The following is a 22301-nucleotide window of genomic DNA, read 5'->3' on the forward strand; positions in this document are numbered from 1 at the left end:
GGTACTCCAAAATATCATGTTTTGGCAAATGGGCTAAACAAGGCCTAGAATAAATAATATTCTAGTTCTGCGATAATAAAGCTTAACAATACTTCTAAAAATCATCAGGTGATCCAAAAGTGGCACAAGCGTTATTGTAAACAAAATCCGTACCATAAAAAAAACTTCACAAAATCTAGGCACCCAAAAATGCAATATTTATAACAGCAAACATTCAATAAAAATTAGCAGAAGGCAAAAAGAAGGATTCCATAATTAGATGAAGAATAAATCAATACAAATATACCTTGAAATACAGAAATGATGGAACAAGCAACCAAGGATTTAAAGCAAACAAGAAGTATTTATACAATAATTTTTGAAACAAGGAATGGCATACAACTATAAAGTGACCTAAATAGAATTGCTAGAATTTAAAAACATTTGGGAAAGACACCATAGAAAGAAGGCCTATTGAACTTGAAAATGTGTGAGAAAGTTTCCAAACAAAAGCATACAAATACAGGAGGCTAAAAACAAACATTAAAACCCAAAATTAGAAAGAATACAGCCTCAGTGGCCTGCAAGACAATGTAAGAGGTCTATGTACATGTATTCAGGATCACAAAAATGAAGGGCTGAGAAGACTGGAGTAGGCTTGGTGAAAAACCAAGCTATTCCAACAGAGAATGGCTGAAAACTTCTCACATTTCATGAAAGCTACATATCCATAAAAAACAAAACAAAACACCTCAACAACCCCAAGTAGAAAAAATATGGTATACCATAAACAATTTGCTGGAAAGCAATGACACAAAGAAGCCGGAAACAAAACAATACACAACTTTCTATTGATATGGGATTCTAGAACGGTCAAAAGTAACTCAACATGATGTAATGTACGCTAATGTCTTCTGAGGCTGGCAGCGAAGGGAGAATTCACTGAAAAGAAGATGAAAGAATCATAGGAAACGATAAAAATGTTCCATGGTTTATTGTGGTGGCTGCCAAACTTATGGTCAAGATTATTTAACTCTTCAATAATAAAGAGTGAATTTTATGTTGTGAAAATGACAATACCTTATTAAGTTTTAAAATGCAGCTTTCTTATTTTGAAAGGCAGAGAAAGAGAGATCCTCCATCTGCTGGCTCACCCATGAAATGCTCCAAGCTGAAACCCAGGAACCTGAAACTCCACGCAGGACTCCTGTGCAGGTGGCAGGACCCCAAGTATTTGAGTTGCCACCTGCTACCTCCTAGAGAGGGCATCAGAAGCAGTGTAGAAACTCGGAGCCAGGCAGCCTAAGCAGCATCTTAACTTGATATAAAATAAATTATTATTTAAGGTTCCCTAAGTCAAGCTTACAAAGACTGAGTGCATGGCTAAAAAAAAAGGTTCAGGAGATCATCTTCCCATTGTTGATACCTTATGTTTTAGACTCTGCCCATCCTGTTAGCAGGAGCTTATGTGGGTAAAAAAAAATCTGTGTAAACTGTTTGAAGGTCAAACACTGTAAACTAATTTTAGCAACATGAAAACAACACAGCATAAGTGGAGTGGGATGGGGGAGGGGTGGGCAGAGAACCTAGTGGGAGCTTTGCATCTCAAAGTTTAATTGGAGAATTTTGCGAGGTCATTAAAAGCTTCTTTTCCAAAAGCTGACAGAGTGAAGAAAAATTGATTTAGAAAGCAAAAGCACAGCTAACCTTGTTAATCCAAGTGAACAACATTTGGTGGGTATGTTACTATAATGTTTTACAGACCATATTGGCAATATTTTTTCTCATTCACAAACCTGGGCATTGCCTTAAAGGCCAGCTGAAATTATTCATGCCTTTTTCATTTGCCCAACTGAAAAAGTGCTCGATCTACTTTGAAGATGGCTACATGTACTTTGAAATGTCCATATAAGTTTTTTCACTATATTGCTTTTTTTTTTTTTTTTGTCATTTTGCTTTCTGAGAAGGAGAGGATTGGAAATACCTTCCATCTGCTGGTTCACTCTCCAAGATGCCCATAACAGCCAGGAATGAGCCACACAGAAGCCAGGAACTTCATCCAGGTATACCAGATGAGCAGCAGGGACACAAGTACCTTAGCCATCATCTTCTGCCACCAGGGTACACATTAACGGGGCTGTTGGCTTGGAAGCAGAAATGGAACTCCATCCCAGGCACTCCAATATGAGATGTGGCATCCCAAGTAGGGCTTAACCCACTGTGCCACAACGTCCCTCTTCCTCTACCACCCAGACTGTGATGTTTTATGGGCAAGTTATGCTGCAATCATGAACAGTTTTTCAGCAGAAGGAAAATACACACCAGTGAAGGTTTTAAATAATGTGCGGCAGTTGATGTACGTAGGTTAATTACATTTACTGATAGATCTATCAGTGGCAAAATGCTAATATTGGGGGATGATACTTATGTCAGCTGGTACACGTTAAATGTTTTCAAGGTAAATAGATCTCATAAGAAAGGCTTGATTTTTCTCATGTTTTACTATACTACAATATCTTCTTAGGGTTTTTTGCTTTGTTTTCTTTAAAATAATAATCATTGCTACTTTTCTAAAAAGCCTAAATGGCAGAGATAAAACAAAAATGATACCTTCCTGACTATGGCAGGTCCTGGGCTCGAGGTACTGTTCAAGATCCGGGGATTATTCATGGTAAGAGAGCAAGAAGTGATGCAAAGGCCAAAGGCCCTCTGGCCATTTGAAGCGCAGTAACTTTCAGGCACCTACACTATCCAGGCAAGACTTGTTTCCAGGGACTGTCCTGAGCTCACCGGAGAGGGTGCCTCATGTGCAGCAGAAGAGGAGACAAATCAGGGGCAAAGGACAGCTTTGCTTTGTCTTGTCAGCACCTGAGCTCTACAGACACGGTGAGGGGTGTTTTCCGCGCGGCTCTGGGCTGAGTATCAGAAGGGGATCACGAACTGGGTAATTGCTGCACCAACAGTGGCTGCAGCATGCGGCCACTGACACTCTGTAATCCTTTGAGAAAATCCAGCTCTTTCATCCACAGAAACAAACTAAAAACAGCCGAGCATGGCAAGGCTCTCAAGGTTATTATCTTTTCAGTCCCCTAAAGACTAAACCAGAAGCACAACAAGCTTCTTTATTTTTACCTAGACATTTGGTCGCTCCTTTGGGTAAACAAGAAGCAGTGAGGGATGGCATTAAAGTAGAAAATAAAGGAGATAATTATGACAGAATCTTTAAGAGATAGATTCAGATCTTTGAAATTATTACATAAAGTTATCTATTGCTGTTTTTTGGGGATAATGAACGAGAGCAGATGAAACATAATGACATTAAAATAGCTAAAATGATTTGCAAGTAATATCTGGAGGATAGTCAAAAAGTCCAAGAGCAGTGAAACCATCATTATGAGTCCAGTATATCATTTATAAGAAAATCAGGAAATATTTTTTGCAAAAGTGCTGATACCAAAGCAGTATATAAGAAAGTTTAGGGGCTGGCACAGTTGCTTCTGCCTGCAAGTACCAGCATCCTATATGGTCACTGGTTCGTGTCCTGGCGGCTCCACTTCTGATCCAGCTCTCCGCTTATGGCATGGGAAAACAGCACAGAATGGGCTACTGTACCCACGTGGGAGGTCAGGAAGAAGATACTGGATCCCAGCTTTGGATCAGCTCAGCTCTGGCCCTTGTGGTCACTTCGGGGAGTGCATCAATGGATAGAAGACCTCTCCCTCTGTCCCTTTCAAATTAAAATAAGTCTTACAAAAGAAGAAGAAGAAGGAAGAGGAGGAAGAGGAAGAGGTGGAGGAGGAGGAGGTGGAGGAGGAGGAGGAGGAGAGGAGGAGGTGGAGGAGGTGGAGGAGAAGGAAGAAGAAGAAGAAGAAAGGAAGAAGAAGAAGAAGAAGAAGAAGAAGAAGAAGAAGAAGAAGAAGAAGAAGAAGAAGAAAGCTAGCTTGCAGGTTGAAAGTTTACAGACTGAAAGCCAAACAAAAAAATAATAGTACATAGTCCAAAATGGCTGAAGTCTTCAGTGTTGATGTTTGAGTCACTCCTCACAAGGGTGAAGCAGAGAGGACACAAAATAAGAAAGGACAGGCCAATGGCAGAGGGACACCTGGAGACAGGTGAATAAATGCATAAGAGAGTTTTCACATACAATTAATGTCTTGTATGCTCAATAACAAAACATAAATATTGTATTGCAGGATACTTCCTAATCATTAAAGAACAGAAAATATGTAATATATGACTCTTTCCTCAATCTCTCCCTCATCCTTTTCCAAAATACATTCATTGGACAGAACCTAACAGTTTATGATTCCCAACAGGAACCTTTTATACAGAGAAAATGTAAGGTAAATTGTGAGAAACAACAGATTTAGCAAAACCGACACCAATAAAACTTCTGAGACATCTTTAAAGGCATCCGTGTCTATAAAACACTTGCAATTTCTCATACCTGGAATGTTATGTAAAAACTCCCATAAGTGGTGTTCTTCCATGTAACTCACAAAAACATTTCCAAATGTTTGTGGAGAAAAACTGCAATGGTACAGGACTTTAAAGATGGCTTCTACCAAGCTGGATCGTTGCAGGTGATTTTCTGTGTCAGAAACTTGTTCTTGAAAGGAATAAAACTGATTTAGTAAGGCAGGTATGTGTGAATGTGATTAAATTCTTATCACTTCTCCTAGCATCATGCTGTGATAAAATATTTGATTAATATTTACATAGCAAGAGAAATACCACATTCTTTCAGATCCATGGCTCATCTAACCCAATATTGTTTCTGAGATCCTCATTTGTCTTGTGAAAAGGATGAAAAAATGGGTTCTGCCTTCTCCCAGGATAAATTGGTCACTGAGCTTAAAGAACTTCTGCATCAATAAGGAACAGAAGTTAAGACTAGAACTTTACAAAGGTTTGAGAGAGAGGGAGAAACAGATTGAGGGGGTAGGGAATAAGAGAGCTCTTCCATCCACTGGTTCACTCTCCAAATGGCAGGTATGGCCCGAGATGGGCTGGTTCGAAGCTGGGCGTCAGTAGCTTCTCCCAGGCCTCTCACACAGGTGCAGGAGCCTAAGTATTTGGGTCACCCTCCTCTACTTTTCCAGGTCATTAGCAGGGAACTAGATCAAGCACCCATTGGCAACCATATGGGATGCAGGCATCACAGGCTGAGAATCAGCAAGCTGTGCCTTGGTGCCAGCCATCCCCAAATTTATTAAGGATAGAAACCTCTGTCACAGCATCAGGGGAAGGGCTCCAAGAGAGGGAAGACCTGAGAAATTGGTGGAAGTGATTTCTTTTAAGCACGATTCTGGTGAGGAGAATAGCTAACAACCAATGAGAAATCAATGAGAAGCTGAGGCAGACATTAAACTGAAAATTACACCAACCAGCATTTCAGTTAAAGCTGCAACTAGAAAAAGTATGGGCGGACCTTCCCTAGCCAAATGATCAGCGATAACTTCCTAGAAATGACACTGCAGCTGGAAGATGATTCAGAGTTGCCCAACAAAAAGAGAAGAAATGTTCTCAACAGAAACACTTTTCCAGAGCATATGGGACAGTGGTGGAGAAACTGTCCCTTTCTTCTAGCCACTTCTGCAAAAGATTGATAGTGTAAATATACAAGCTTGTGGTGTAAACTTACACCGGAGTACATATGATCCTGGGTTGCAAAGTAAGATCAGATTTACAGATAGAAGAAGAGACAGAAACATATTCCATTCACTCCTCAGTTGGCCACAAAAGCGATGAACTGCTCTCAAGCCAGGAGCCAGGAGCCTCTTCTGGGTCTCTCATGTGGGCGCAGGGTCACAAGACTTTGGGCCCTCCTTGACTGCCTCCACAGGCCACAGGCAGGGAGCTGGATGGGAAGTGAAGCAGCCTGAACATGAAATGGAACCCATATGGGATCCTAGTGCTTGCAAGATAAGGAGTTAGCCACTTAGCCATTGAGCCACTGTGCCAGGGTTTAAACTGCCTCTTTATAAGACTATACTATGTTATAAGGACAAGCCACATCCTCGAATTCATTGGCCATCTATAGCAACAAATACTTGATTCAATATCCTTGCTGCTCAAAATGTTGCTTATGGGGACAGTGGCACTTGGAGCAGCACCACCTGCAAGTTGGCTACAAACACGTAAGCTCAGGCTCCCCCCAAGCCCCATGGAATCAGAATCTGCAGTTTTAATTATGTCACCAGTTTTTGAGTTTGTACTTTCATGACCAAAGGTCCTGTTTTCTGTAATCATACCCTACTACCACCACCAGCAGCAGCACCCCAACCTCCAGCAGACTTCAGAGGACTCTAGATGCTGCCATTTCTGGAACGGGAATAACCCTATGGAATCCCTTAATACCTCCAGACTAGATCACTACCTTTCTTGGGTAAGAACCTATTTGGAAAGGACAAGGGTAAAAACAAAAAGGGTTTTGCTGTTCCTAATAAAAATAGCAAAATCAAATGAACAATACCAAGAAGATTCAACAGCATCCTGTAACGCAGATGTTGTTACAGTAAAAACAGCCCAGGAGATGACGTTATTGCTAGGTGGACTAGGAATACCTAGAAGGACTACACTTTTATTTTACGTAATCTCCCTTAAGATAGTGATAGAAAAAGCACTTTGCTCATACATGTAAAGTGAAATAAACACATACACTGCCTAAGCACAACAAAATGCCAAAGTTTCTGTTTACTGCCTAAGAGAACAGGAAAATCTGAAGTTAGTTTGCCTGTCAAGTCAACCATCGCTTGGCAGTAGCAGCCCTTTACGTAGGATTTTCTCTAAATTTGCTTCTCGGTTAACTTTACATATTTTGTTACAAGGTAAAAGAAGTATAAAATGTGTTATTAAAATGATCTTTTCTTAGGTTTCTAATAGCATTCCTGAATTGTGCAACACTGCTGTTCGGTGAACACTGTGCGCACATGGATGGAGTGGGTGGAAGCAGAGACTTGGGAATGTAGCTGCTGGATTCAACTCCACTTCACTACTTCCATGTGTGGATTTCTCTGTCCCACTTTCCTCATTTATTATTGGGGGATGTACTGTCCCAGAGATGTTATATGGATCTCATAAACATATTTAAAGCATTTATAACTCTATAGCATATTAAATATTATATTATCTATTTGCTAGCTTGCTGGTACTACTGTTAGCAATATCATCATCCCTCAAGAGGTAACATATTTTCTTACAGGAGGAGTTGTTATCCATGGCAAAAATACAAATCCATTTCCTAGAATATCGTGGCCTACAGCATATATTACATATAAAGATTCTGTCATTTGTTTTTTTACTTTGGGTATTTTCTGATCCTCAGTGAAGCTGCCCCTCATATTAAACACTGTCCTTTCCTATGCTCTGCTGCTTCTCTTAAACCATTGTGGTTTCATAGGTTGAACTGCCACTTGAGACATCAGGCAATAGTGTTTGTTTTTAATATTTAGTTTATTTGCTTGAAAGGCAAATGGCTGAAAAGAGCTGGGGCAGGATCAGCCTAGGCAGGGGTCAGGAGTGTAAGGAGTTATTCCAATATCCCACCCCGGGCCCAGAGCCATTTCCTCTTCCTCACAGCTCATGAAATTCACGCCAGTCCAACCGTCCACCAACCAGATGGAACCTGGCATTTCACCTGAGAATCCCGCCACCAATCTCCCAGCCCCTCCCCAACACTGCCTGCTTACCAATCATCCCTAGGCAATCATCACCTGTGACAGTCTCATACATCAATCCCCCGGGGTCTGCCCTCCCAATCCGCCCCCACGCCTTGCAGGCTGACCTGCGTGACAAAAAGCCCCCCAGGTGCGACTCTCTCTCTTCTCCTTTCGGTTTCCCCTCTTTCCTTCCCTCCTTCCCGCTGATCTCACACGACCTCCATCCTATACCTTCCCCGCTGGAATAAACCTCTTAAGATACCTTGTTGTGTCTGGTGTTTTCAGCTCATCGTGAAGAACCAGATTGCAGGAATTAACTGCATGTAATAATATCGTAAGAACCAGAACTCTGTTTAAATAACTAACATTTGGTTTAAATAACTAATAAGGAGCTTCTTCCATGTCTCCCAAGTGGGTGTCAGGGCCCAAACACTTAGGTCATCCTCTGCTACTTTTCCAGGTGCATTAACAGGGAGCTTGGATTGGGAGTGCGGCAGCCAGAAGACAAATGGGCAGCAGGCAGTCCTTTTTAATTCTGCAGCTCTGCTACTGATGCAGCTCTTTGCTAATGCACCCGAGAGAGCAGCAGGCCAGGGCCCAAGCACTGTGGACCCTGCTAATCATGTGACAGAGCAAGATGGCTTTCCTGTTGCCTGGTTTTGGCCTGGACCTGCCCTCGCCATTGTGATCATTTAGCGAATGACCAGTAGATAAATCTCTTCTTTCTCTCTTGCACTGTGCATTTCAAATAAATAAAAAATACATCTGTAAACAAAAGAAAAACAAATAGAAATTCTGAGAAGTAACTTTCTCAAATCAAAAACAAAAGCTGCAGGTTTCCAGGTACCACTATCGCTGTGAGATAGTTTTCATCTTCGTAGTAATTACACAGCTGTTCATGAAGAAAAAGTATACTTAACAGAATTCAGTAGTGTATTCAGACCTCAGAATTCAGAAATACTGTAAAATTTTAATCCAATTAAAATATACACAAAAATACTATAGTTTTGATAGGCTTAATAATATCTACCTCAATATACTTAATATAAGCATAAGTATTTTTAACCTGAAAATGATAAGAGTTCTATTGAAGCTTAGTAAATGGGTCAATTAGTTGGTTAGCAAATTCTGTCAGCTCATCTTTACAGTAGTTTAAGTAACTAGTAAAATTCAGTGCAACATCATGCCAGAACAGCCACACAATCCAACAGGTGGTGAGTGCTTGAGTAGCTTCGGCCAATGTTCTTAAGAATCACGGCAGTCAAGGACTGCCCAAAGCTTTGGGAGCCTGCACCTGTGTGAGAGACCCGGCAGAAACCCTAGGCTCCTAACTTTAGATTGAATCAGCTTCAGCTATTGTGGTCACTTGAGTAGTGAGTCAGAGGAAGGAAGATCTTTCTCTCTTTAGCTGCCCCTCTTTGTAAATCTGATCTGCTTTTCCAATAAAAACAAATGAATTTTTTCAAAAAATCATGATGAAACATACATTTACAGCACCTTTGGTAACTATAAGTCTTTTATATAAAACAACACATTATCCACATTCCAAGGTAGATGTAATATTTTTGGTAAGTAAATACAGGATACATTTATAAGAAAACATGGTTAAATACATTCAGTACACTTATTCATCCTGTACTTAGTGGCTGTATCAGTGTAGTAAAAAGATTTGATCTTAATTGATTTTCCGGAGTGTTCTACAAAATTCAACCAATAGAACAATAGAATTTCAATGATTTTTATCAGAGAATGTCTCCCAGTGGTATCAGATACCATCCAGGTCATGTAACCACCTTATCTGAAAGATTATGGAGCATAAAGGAAGCTCTGTGTTTTAAATTCTAAGTGACCACTATTGGCTAAGTATTGCTTACTGGGCTGTGTGTAAAAGGAAGTGTGCTTGCTTGAGTAGAGGAATTTGACAATCTACAGAAGGGCCCTGATGACATGGCTGGGAAGGCAAGTTTAAAATTCATGTGCATCAAGGTTAATCCAATCCGAGACTTGGCAGATAACCTGTCTTTAGGACATGCACATTCCACTCCGAGATTTCACTCGCTTGAGTGTTTGCAACAGAGGGGCAGGGACAGAAAGCTCTGGCTGGGTTCAGAACTGAGCAAGGCCTACCCCTCCCTCCCAGCCCCTCTTCCTCAGCTTTGTGTATATCTGGGTAAGCAATATTTGTTTTTGCCCCAACATTCCTTTCAACTTGAGGAGAGAAATAGCATATTTTGTAAAGTTATCCAAAAAATCAAATTAGCCAATAAACGTGACATGCTTAGCCCAGCACCTGATACCTAATAAGTAAACAGAAATGTTGCTTTTGTTAGTTTATCCCAAGGAGAGGCAATGACAGCCTGAAGCCAAAAGAGATTGATTTCAGGTGGACTTTGTGAAATGTGTGGCTGGACCAGTGCTGCTTAGGACGTCAGGAATAGAATCACATTTAGGGCTCAGACGAGGGGGTCATGCCTGCACCTCTGCATGAAACACCGTGAGCTCCAGGAATCCTGGAAACCTCTGGCATCATACAGTTTTGTGATTTTTTTGAGAGCTGCAATGGAGAAAAAAAAATATTCTGACAAGAGGTACCTCTTCCAAGCGGTTTTTAGGAAGCAAATGTCAAGGTGGATGGGTGAGAAGAACATGGGGGGGGAGGGGCTAGTTCTGATAATCACAAATTATCAGCAGTACTAGCGGGGTCTGTACAAGGGAGGGCCATGGATTTCATTTTCATGCCAACAGGCTGGTAGAACCTGGTGACATTTTTCCCATTCACATACAAATATAATAACAAGACATTTCCAAAAGTTCATGGCCTAGGAATTTAAACACAAGTTTACTTTGGAGCAAGATAGTTTGAAATCAGGCACACTATGGATCTTCAAAAACTTTATGGAAAACACATATTATGAAAGAGCATCGCATAGGCTTTTGCACCAAAGTAAACTTGTAATTCTTTTTTCCTCAAACTGTTTGAAGCACCCATGTTGCTAAGCGTGAATAGATACTAGAGGTTATGAAGTTCCAGGGAGGAAGAAATCGGTGTGCATGAGAGTGTGCAAAGATCTGAAACACTGAGCATAGCATCTAGTGCTGTAGTGTCCTGGTCAAGAGGTCTACGCTTCTCGCATCCCATGGGAGCACCAGCTGGAGACCGGGCTGCTCCACTTCCAACTCAGCTCCCTGATAATATGTCTTGGAAAGCAGCAGAAGATGGCCCAAGTGATTCTCACCCTTCCAACTAAGTGGGAGACCTGGAGAGAGTTCCGGATTCCTGTCTTGGGTTTGGTCCAGCTTAGGCTGTTGTGGTTATTTGGGGAGTGAACCACCTGATGAGGCACCTCTCTGTAATTCTGCCTTTTGAAGTAGTAAGTAAATCTTCATAAAATAAAAAAAGATATACAACATCAACAGATACTATTAGACTGAATAATCTCAAATATGACAAATGCACGGGCCATGGTGTGGAGGGAACACATATGTGAGACGTTGAGGACTGTTAAGTGGGATTTCGAAGGAGGAGGAAGATGTGTACAAGGGAATAGTGGGAAAAAAAGGTCACAAAAGTCTGGGATCATATCTAAAAGCTAAAAGACTTGGATTTGGTCCTCAAAGTGTTATGAATCTAGAGAAAAAAAAAGATCTTGGTTCAAAAACCTACACTGAAACTAGCGACTGATGAGATTAACCTGTATTTATATGTGGTGTACAATAGCAAAAATGTAGAGATATGTGAAAATGGTTAAAAGTTTTTTCTTAGAAGGAGGAGGAGAGTGATAGGCTATGAGATCACATTAGTATAACATGATTAACTTTTTTGCAAAGTAGCCTGTATAGGGAAAAACAGAAAGTATAGTTAAGAGAAAAGTGGTATTCTATTGCTTCTCAATCTTCATTTGTAATTTTCCCAGTATTTCTCTATGCCCCAATGGATGTGACTGCAAGCCACAGTTTGCTTATTTCTTAGCTAGATAAGCAATTTTCACGATATGCTAAAAACGTCTAGGACTGATCTTATGTAAAGTGTGTGTGAGAGAGAGATTCAGACTTGTTCTCTAGAAATATCACAGTGTTCCTAAAATTTTCTTACTGATACATTTCTAGCAAATTGTAATGCCGCTAGAATAATGTCATACAAAGATACTGTTTTTCAGAAGCAAGTCTTTGGTACAGTTTAAGAAGGCCCTGGGATGTCCGTATCTGATATTAGAGTTCATGGGTTAGAGTTCCAGTTCCACTGCTGATTCCAGCTCCCTACTAAGGCAGTATATATTGTTGGGTTCGTGGATTAAGTTCCTAACTTCCTAGCACAGCCCTGGTCATTGCATGGGAGACCTGAATTGAGTTCCCACTGACTAGAAAACTTGGATTGAATTCCTAGCTGCCCACGGCCCAGCTCCAGAAACTGCAGGCATTTGGGGAATGAATTAGTCTCTTCCTTTGAGATTTCATACATCTACATATCCATAATATGCATAGCCCATTTACTGTAGATTATATATATATATATATGCTCACACATACACATATATATGTATGATTTTCCCTTATTCAAAATCTTTGAAAACATTATTTTAAATAGGTTAGTCAAGCTAATCAACATCACGACTGTTGTGAAACCTTAGACTATTAATTGGTTTACATCTTTCTGCTGATAACTTGATTAGGAAAAACATCTTCATTCACCTTGAGCGCACAGGGTTTTCTGAGGACATTATGATAAATACCGATACTCACTTGAGCCCTTGAGCAGGATCCTGGGTAAGAGACCATCACAATGCAGCAGCGTTTCCAGGAGCAGGTTCCAATTACAGCCTGGCTGGGATAAGAGCAGTTTCAATTGACCCTCGGTTTTCAGGCCTCCAGCTGATGGAGTCCTTTCAAAATGCAAGATAAAGATGGGGTAATGAAGTTAATTTATCTAGGAAATTAATAGCCTTAAAGTACAGATGTAATGCTAACTCCTTTAAATGTCAATTCCTCCCAGATTACTCTGAAAATGCTTTCATGCTTGCTTACTTTAGGGTTGCTCAGGGAAGGAATTACATTTAATCTCAACTAGCTAAAAGCAAATTAACATTTGGGAGCCTGCCAAATTTAAAGCGGATACAAAATAACCATGCCTATATTTCATGGAACTGTGTCTGTTTTTGTTTCATGGAGAAAGGAGAAATTATTTATGCATTTATTTTGAATGTATTTATTTGTTCATCCATCAAATACATAATGAATTCCTACTAAGTGCTATTACTTCCCTTCATTCTCATGCAAAGAATTCTCCAGCAGATTTTGGCTACTTTGTAATTTGTTCTGTACCATGATTGCTGATAACACTAAAGGAATTCAAAGCTCTGTCAAGGGTCAAATGTAATCTAATTACTTAACATGTAAAGCCTTAAACCAACACGCAATTATCAAAACTGCTGCCAACAGTCACAATGCTACTTACTTGGCTAATCATCTCATCAAGGAGAAATAATTCCCGAACAAATAAGCATTTACTTGTCCTGTTATCATCAGTGGTGAACAGAAAATCAAAATCAGGTCCCCCACATCACCACATATACAGAAATTAAAACCTGGTAGTATCACTCTTCACCTCTCAACATTTATGTTGGCTAAAGGTCAAAATGTGGGAATTTAGGTTACAACAGTAACAAGGCAAGAGGTCAAACCCAACTGGGTAGCAGCCATGACAACTGAGGGAACAGGGTGGTATTTGGGAAAGAAAGATGTGACTCAGAGGTGTGAACGGATGCCACAGGCTTCAGTGTGGAAAGAAGTACAAAGCAAATGGTATCACTGAGACAGACAATTCATAGCATTAGCAGTGATGGATAGTCACAAGCTTCCTGAGCTTGTAAATCAATAATTTATCAATGCTGTTAGGACTGGCAGATTCCAGAGCTTGGGCCCCAGACCAGCATCAGAACTGAGAACTTATTAAATGCAAACTCTGTGCTTGATTCCATCAGAAATTCTACTCATGGGTACCTAAATTAGTGTGATTGCTTAAGCACACACACACAGAGAGCTGGTTTTGGTTTATTCTCCAGTTGCCCCCAATGTTTAGGGCCAGGCCAGGGCTGCAGCCAAGCGGCAGGAGCTTCATGAAGATCTTCCATTTGTGCGACAGGTCAATTACTTGTGCCACTGCTGCTGCTTCCTAGGATCTGCACTGATAGAAAGCTAAGGTCAAAGCTGGAGCCGGGAATCAATCAACTCTGGGCATCCCATACGGGACATGGGACTCTTAAAGCAGGCTAGCTGCCTACACCCTGTGCATTTTCCACCAAATCCTCTCCAGTAGATTGTGACTGACTGTCGTAGGCAGTGCTTTCTGGAGCAGCACCGGCTGCCACCATCATCTTTCCTACTCGTGTTCCTTTGTACAGCTACAGGGCCAACTGGGCTGCCTTGGTAAAGGACTGAATGTGCTCCTACTCACCGCAGATTCTTATGGTGGAAACCTTAACTTGAACATGATGGCATCCAGAGATGTGGACTCTTCAAGAATGAAATCTGTGTCCTTATAAGGGGCCAGAGAGCTAGCTTGCCCTCTTTCCATTATGAAGGTCCCAAAAACTGGCTGGAGGAAAAGCCCTCAGAGGAACCAGATTTTGTGTGAGTCTCATCTTAGATTTGCTGCATCCACAACTATGACAAGTAAATGCTTGTTTATGCTACTCATATATGGCAGATTTGTTACAGCAGCCAGAATACACACTTCATGCATTGACCTTTGTATACCTTGAATTTACAGAAAATAATTCTATTTCTTCCATGAAGTCTTCATTACAAACTGCTCTAGATAGTGATCCTCCTCATATTAAATTAAGACATTTATGAAAAGTATACACATTTTAGAACTTTATTATCACCTTAAAGCTTTTCTCTCTCCACCCAGATAAAAGCCTGATGAAAGCATTTGTTTTATACACCAAGGATAATATCAGTGAACCAAGAACATCTAAAGGCTCTATAAATGTCATCTGATGTTTTCTTTCTAATAAAAGAATAGGTAAAGATTTGGGTGAAAAAAAAAGATGATGTTGAGTGGGGATTTAGCCTCAAGTTTGAGATACCCACATCATTCCATACCAGAGTGTCTGTATTCAGCTCCCAGCTCAGGTTCCTGACTCCAGCTTCCCATCAGTGCAGATCTGGGAGGCAGAAGTCAAGTAGTGGGCTACTGCACCCAAATGGGAGACCCAGATGGCATTCCTTGGCCCTGCCCTTGCCGTGGCAGACATTGGTGTGTGAATCACAAGATCAAGAGCTATCAACTATCACTCTCTTCCTCTTTATTTCTTAAGCAAATAAAAATAAAATTAAAACGGATTGTTTGGCAAATCACTTACTATGAGAAAAAGTGGAATGACTGGAAGACAAAAAAAAAAAGTTTTAAAGTACCTCCCGAGGTTTGGATGGGCATGTGGAACATCACATAACTTTATGGCACAAGAATTCTTCAGCTTGTGCTTGGAAGCGGAACCATCTCAGAGTTACAGGCAAATCTCTGATGACATATCTCAAAACAGAGGGAGTTCTTTTACATACATCAGGGGAGTATTAGCTCATGTAACTGGTGAAGAAGGAAGAGGGGACGTTTCTTACCTCTAGGGCTGGAGGAATCAAGCCTGTCTGCTCTGAGCTTTTGGGAAACACTGAATTACCTCCCCCATGTAGCCTGCCATTTGCACGGGGTCCAAAGCATTGTGGCGCCCGAAGAACACATCGGTGAGCCCTCTGGACTGAAAACTGGAAGCTGATCCTTGCCTTATAGTGGCCATCCCTACTTCCACCCTAAACCCCAGGTGCTGACTTCTAGAAGTTCCCTTTTGGGGTACAGAAAGTGAAAAGCATCTAGCTGGTGGTGAGACATGTGTTCAAACTGCCTTGCGTTTTTGAATGTTTCCTACCCACATATTATGTTTGTAATGAGCACTAATTAAGGGACACATTTAACTAAAGGATCCAGTGGACTGGAGAAAGACAGGTGGTCTTTGAGATCAAGATCCCGAGGGACCTTGTTATCTTGTGGTGGGGATTTTGGCACCACAGAAGAGTTTAAGGCTGAGAGGGTTTTTCCCAATCTGCCTGCTCTGTGGGGGAAGAGAATGAAGGTGGTTAGTGTTTCCGTCCGCCCCTCAGTCATGTAATAAAACAAAACGACTCAAATGTCATTTCATACCCCTGTGTCTGAATACCTGGTTATAAATAAAATCTCTCATTTGCCCAGATGGGAAGCTGTTTGTTGAAATGTACCTCAATTCTTGGATCTTTCAACTTATCACAGATTTTGAAATGTACAGTGGAGTGACTCACGATGAGGAAAAATAAAATAGTACAAACATTCCTCAATCCCTGAGCTCTGCGGGAGAAATCCACGGAGGAATCTGTGTGCAGCATATGGTAAAGCATATGTTCCTTCAGCTTTTGAGCTGCTGGAGCTGCAAAAGTGAGATTAGTCTCACAAAAAATGACAGAAAGGGAAATTATATATATATATATATATCAAATATGTACATGTTGAATTCCACTAAGATACAAAGAATAGAAAATCCATGAATCCAGTAGAACTCACAGATCTTGTATTGGGAGGAAGTTGAGGCTGGATTGTATTAGGTTTCTACTCTAATAAGTGTTACGCTTCTGTATCATGAATTGCCAAAACAAAATTTTTTTTTAATCTGGGGCAGATACTGATTGCAACGGTGACTTAAGACTGCTTGGGACATCTGTAGCCCAAACTGGAGTGGCTGGATTTGAGTGGCAGCTCCCAATTCCAATTTCCTAATGTGAACCCTCAGAGGCAGTAGTGATGGCCCAAGAACTTAGTCCCTGTCATCGATGTGGGAGACCACGATCAAATTTCAACCTATTGGCTTTAGCCTGGTCCAGTCCTGGCTGCTGCAAGCATTTCAGGGCGTGAACCAGCAAATGGGAGTGAGATCTCTGTCCCTCTCTGTCTGATTTTGAATAACAGAAATAAATCAAAACTAAAAAATGATTTTTTTCAACTGCAAATAAAAACGAAATTCAATCAGTATTGGTTTATAAATCTATCCAAATGTTTATACAATCATTGTGAAAAATCTTGGCTTTACTTTTGTATGTTTACTTTGTGCAAATCTGCCAAGTAGATCACTTAGGATTGTTGTAAATGTTTTGGTATGTGTCCATATTGCAGCAAAAAGTTAAACCACAGCTGCATCAGGGCGTGTATTCCAACTTGAACTTAATGAAGTAAAGTCCAGTCAAAGAAAATGCTCTGCTGTAGACTCAGGCTGACATCTGAACAGTCTTATTGCTCGGCCACGGGACCTTGGGACTCTGATCTATCATATGCATGTCCCATAGAAGTTGCCAGAACAATACAATATGGGAATGTGACTGGAATGCACAGTTTAGGGATGATGCTCAGCTCTATTAGGGCCCTGACTTTCAAGATTTAATCATTTCTAATTGCTTACAGTTACTGCATGGTACAGTGACCCCAACTGCATGGGTTTAGGAACAAATGGATGAAAGGAGAAGGAGGAAAAAACGCCCAAGAATCTTCTTCGAAATTTGTATTTTCTATCCCCATGGCTCCCTACAGGACTTGGTTCCCATGACAGAAGGTGATTTCACTAATTGTAAAGTTATAGCAGGCATGTTAGGACTGATTGCAACTACATGATTTCTTGCATGAATTACAGGGCAAAAATTGCATGATTCAGAGAACAAAAGAAAGGACATACCTAAAAAGATGAGAGGAAATGCCATAATGGTGCGTGGGTGGGAGTGAGAAACAAGTCTCAATATTACTGCCTACCTTTGGCCATCCATCATTCATCGTTCAAAACTTATCCAGGAAAACAGGTAAAGCAATTGTTAAAAGGAATTTTGTTATCTTTCTCTATGGAGATAATCTCAGGACTGGAAAAAAATGAGTGGAAATAGATGCAAAGATCTTTTATCATTTTAGCCAAACGTGTAAATAATGTGTAGTTACATCACTAAATCTGTTTGCATATATTTCAACTATTTAACGGGGATACTTTGTCATGGCATTTATAATTAACATAATTCAATAAGCAGAAATCAGCCTTGATGCTTTAGCATCTGTCCACTAAGGCAGATTGATGTTCTTAAATGGTCTCATTTGTTCAAGGTTGCTTGTATCTACACTCCCTGGGATACGGCTTACAGGGTAAGCATTCGGCTGACAATTAAGGACTTGCGCTTATTTTCTCATTGTGGCAAATGAACTCTTTCATTTTGGATGATTCCATTGTCTAAAAATCAGCCAAAGACATGAGCACCCACATTTCATGGCCTCATATCTACACTTTAATATCATACATATCAACATATTTCATTTCTAAAACAATTCAAGAATTTAATTTCAATTCTTGAAGTAATATTAGCCTTCACCACCACTTTGGTCTCTTACTGAGGCGTTTATGTAGTTCTGACTCACTGAAATGCTGCATACCCGAGAGTCACTCAGCCACCCTTTGGAAAAGCTGAAGTTTTCTCTAGAATCACTGACCATTATCAGTCTCTATTTACCAGATAACATCCTGTAGCAGCGATTTCAAGAAAGGTCTCTCCTTAGCCTCACGCTTTCGATAAGTGAGAAAGCAATTCTATTCCTTCTTTTTTATCACACTTAGCGTAGGCCTTTTACCATGTTTAGATAATTGATAAAATCTGCCCACTTTCTGCAACACCTGCCTCTTCACCAACATGGCAGTTCTGAATGATTGTTGGGAATTACTGATGTGATGAAGGCCAGGGAGGCACTTCTGCTCATTAATCCTCATGGCTGTCCCCTGAGTGTTACCTCACAAGTTAACCGAGGAAGAGGCTTACAGAGAGAGGAGGTAGAGTGGTCAAGCAAGCTGTTTTCAAGTAGATCAAAAGGAATGGATTGTATGTACACCTCACCTTGCTCACCACAAACTGAAGTTCACATACTTCTGAACCTCTCAAGATCGCAAAAACGAACATGTGCACAAACTGTGTCTGTCCAACATGAAAATGCTCTTCTATTTTTTTTTCTTGCTGGCTCCTTTTCAAAATTCTTATTTATCTGATGTGAATAATGAACTTTAACAAAAAAGCAGAGATACAAATGTTAAGATAGCTAAGGATAGGCTTTAGTTGGCATCACTTCAGATGCCAGTTAGGATGCCCACATCCTACACCAGAGCATTGGGTTGGAATCCCAGATCCAGCTCCTGATGTCAGCTTCCTGCCAACAGAGACCCTGGGCGGCAGTGGAGATGGCTCAAGTAGTTTGAATTCTGCCACCCATGTGGGGCACCTGGATTGAGTTCTTGATCCTATCTTTGCCTTGGTTCATTCAGTGTTAGCTGTTGAAGGCCTTTGGGGAGCAAACCAACAGATGGGAGCTTGGTCTATCTGTCTTTCTTTCAAACATTTTTTTTTTAAAGATTTATTCATTTTATTACAGCCAGATATACACAGAGGAGGAGAGACAGAGAGGAAGATCCTCCGTCCGATGATTCACTCCCCAAGTGAGCCGCAACGGGCCGGCGCGCGCCGATCCGAAGCCGGGAACCTGGAACCTCTTCCAGGTCTCCCACGTGGGTGCAGTGTCCCAACGCATTGGGCCGTCCTCAACTGCCTTCCAGGCCACAAGCAGGGAGCTGGATGGGAAGTGGAGCTGCCGGGACCAGAACCGGCGCCCATATGGGATCCCGGGGCTCCCAAGGCGAGGACTCTAGCCGCTAGGCCACGCCGCCGGGCCCCTTTCAAACATTTTTAAAGCACTAAGTAAAACATGCTATAATGGATCAAGATTGCATCCTTTCTTGAACATTTACATGCAAGGGTCACATTTTGTCAGTGTTGAGATTAATACAGTCTGCAAATTTTTAATCGATTATAAAACTAATGCCTAAACCAATGCTAACTACAATGAATCCATTATATCCATTATATTTTGCTTACTGTTTTACAGATATGTTAATTCTCCCTAACAAAAACTCTCCTAATATTTTTTTTGTTCAGTTCTGGGAGAACATGAAAAACTGTTTTTTTAAGGTGTATTTATTTTTATTCAAATTTTATTTTATTCTGAGAGAAGAGACATAGAAAAGGTCTACCAGCCACTGGTTTACTTCCCAAATGGCCACAAAGGCCAGAGCTGAGTTGATGGAAGCTGGAAATCAAGAGCCTCTTCTAGGTCTCCCATGTGGGTGCAGGGGCCACGGACTTGAATCATCCTCTGCTGCTTTCCCAGGGCATAAGCAGGGAGCTATATGGGAAGTGCACAGCTGGGATATGAGCCAGCAACTATATGGGATGTTGGCACCACAGAGCAGAGTATTATCCTGATGCATCGCTGCACCAAATCTGAAAAATTATGTGTTTATCTATTTATGTACTTTTCTTTACGTAATTTATGTAACTCTTTTTCTTGCCTAATAGCTCTAGAAAGAACTTCTACTACTTTGTTGAATAATTGTGGTGATAGCAGACATCCTTGTCTAGTTCCAGATCTCAGTCGGAAAGCTCCTAATCTTTTCCCATTCAGTATGATGCTGGCATTGGGTTTTTTTGCATATTGTTTTTGTTGTGTTATACGATGTTCCTTTTTTCCCAATCTTGCTTAGGATTTTTAGCATAAAGTGGTGTTAGATTTTTATCAAATGCCTTCTCTGCATCTATTGAGATGATTATGTGATTTTTATTCTTCAATTTGTTGATATGGTGTATCACATTTATTGTTTTATATATATTAAACCATCCCTGAATGTCAGGGATAAATCCCACTTGGTCCAGGAGAATGATCTATCTGATGTATTGTTGAATTCTGTTGTTAAAGAATTTCTTTTATTATTTATTTTTGTGTCTATGTTCATCAGGGATATGGATATGTAGTTATCTTTCTCTGTTGTGCCTCTGCTTTTGGTATTAAGATGAAGTTGGTTTCATAGAAAGAGTTTGGGATAATTCCTCCCTTTCTATTGCTTTGAATTGATTGTGGGGAATTGGGGTCAGCTCTTCTTGCAGTGTTTAGTAGAATTCAGCAATGAAGCCAATTGGTCCCAGGCTTTTCTTTGTTGGAAGAGATTTGATTACTGATTCAACCTGCATCTCACTTACAGGTTTATTTAGATTTTCTGTTACATCATGACTCAGTTTTGGTAGATGAAATGTGTCTGGGAATCTTCTCATTTCTTGAAGTCTTCTGGTTTGCTGGTGTGTAATTGCTTGTAGTAGTTTTGCACAGTGGTAACACATGAAAGATTAGGGATTACAGAGCACCATGACAGACAGAAGAAACAAACTATTGTGACACAGAGACACAGAGCAAGCACATGTTCTTGGCAAATGGCACCTTTTCAATGCAGCATTGCCATGAAAGTCCAGTGTGTGGAAACACAGAATCTGAACTGCAATGAAACAAAATACAACACGAGGTATCTCTGTGAAAACGCTATGATGAAGGCTGGGTGCAGGATTCTCCAGGACCACTAAAACAGAGACCACCGCACAGGAGGCAAGCCGTAGATGTCTGTTGTATAAGCACAGGTTTGAGGGGTATATGATTTTCACAAATTCTACTTATGGGTGAAACTCTTGTTCCTCGAGAGAGAAAATTGGTTAACTTAGATGGTGAAATCACTGATAGTGTGTTTCTGAGAGGCAACATTATTTCCTACAGCTGTGCTTCATATACAATTTTCAGATATCAAAGAAGAGTATTTTACAATGATATATTTCATGATGAATCAAACTGACATTCTGCATAATACTACAAATGTCATCTGATAACTCTAGAATTTGATTTCATAATTTAAATAATTTTCTTCTTTAAAGAGACGTAAATGAAAATGATAGCTCTGAATCACAATCACACAAGCCACTCTTCTCTCTCCTTCTTTCTCAGGCTGAGTTAGTTCCATACACAACCCAGATTTGTCATTTATATTTAATAATTAGCTAGAGAAAAGGCAAAATATTTGGTCATAAATAAAGAAAGAGGATTTTTTTTTAAAAAAAGAGCTGTTTATTTTTATTGGAAAGTCAGCTATACAGAAAGGAGAGACAGAAAGGAAGATCTTCCATTCGCTGATTCACTCCCCAAGTGTCCGTAACAGGCCAAGCTGTGCCAATCCAAAGCCAGGAGCCTGGAACCTGCAGCCTCTTTCAGGTCTCCTGTGTGCATACAGGGTCCCATGGCCTGGGCCCAAGAACGAAGCATTTTTTTTTAACTGTTAAGCAATTAGGGCCCAGTGCTGTGGCCTCGCGGCTAAGGTCCTCACCTTGAACCCGGGATCCCGTATAGACGCCGGTTCTAATCCTGGCGGCACCTTTTCCCATCCAGGTCCCTGCTTCTGGCCTGGGAAATCAGTCAATGATGGCCCAAAGCCTTGGGACTCTGTAACCATGTGGGAGAATTCTCAAAATGCGACACAGAGCAAGTCACTTGGGGGTAAATCACCAGATGGAAGATCTTCCTCTCTGTCTCTTCTCTATATATATCTGACTTTGCAGTAAAGATAAATAAATCTTTAAAGAAAAAACCTGCTGGGCCCGGCGGCGTGGCCTAGCGGCTAAAGTCCTCGCCTTGAATGCACTGGGATCCCATATGGGCGCCGGTTCTAATCCCGGCAGCTCCACTTCCCATCCAGC

At 40.8% G+C, this 22301-nt stretch overlaps 1 protein-coding gene across 3 annotated transcripts in view; it reads right to left on the reverse strand.

Annotated features, from left to right (window-relative positions):
• KIAA0825 (KIAA0825 ortholog) overlaps positions 1–22301 on the reverse strand; it is a 297939-nt gene that overhangs the window by 174481 nt on the left and 101157 nt on the right. For all 3 annotated transcript variants that reach the window (XM_058656342.1, XM_058656343.1, XM_058656344.1), the window contains exons 13-14: positions 12381–12520; positions 4427–4588 (exon numbers count right to left, since the gene is read on the reverse strand). In XM_058656342.1, coding sequence (XP_058512325.1) covers positions 4427–4588; positions 12381–12520 — 302 coding nt within the window. The remainder of the gene's footprint in view (positions 1–4426; positions 4589–12380; positions 12521–22301) is intronic.

This window comes from Ochotona princeps, chromosome 28 (genome assembly GCF_030435755.1).
Source record: "Ochotona princeps isolate mOchPri1 chromosome 28, mOchPri1.hap1, whole genome shotgun sequence".
NCBI classification, from domain to species: Eukaryota; Metazoa; Chordata; class Mammalia; order Lagomorpha; family Ochotonidae; genus Ochotona; species Ochotona princeps.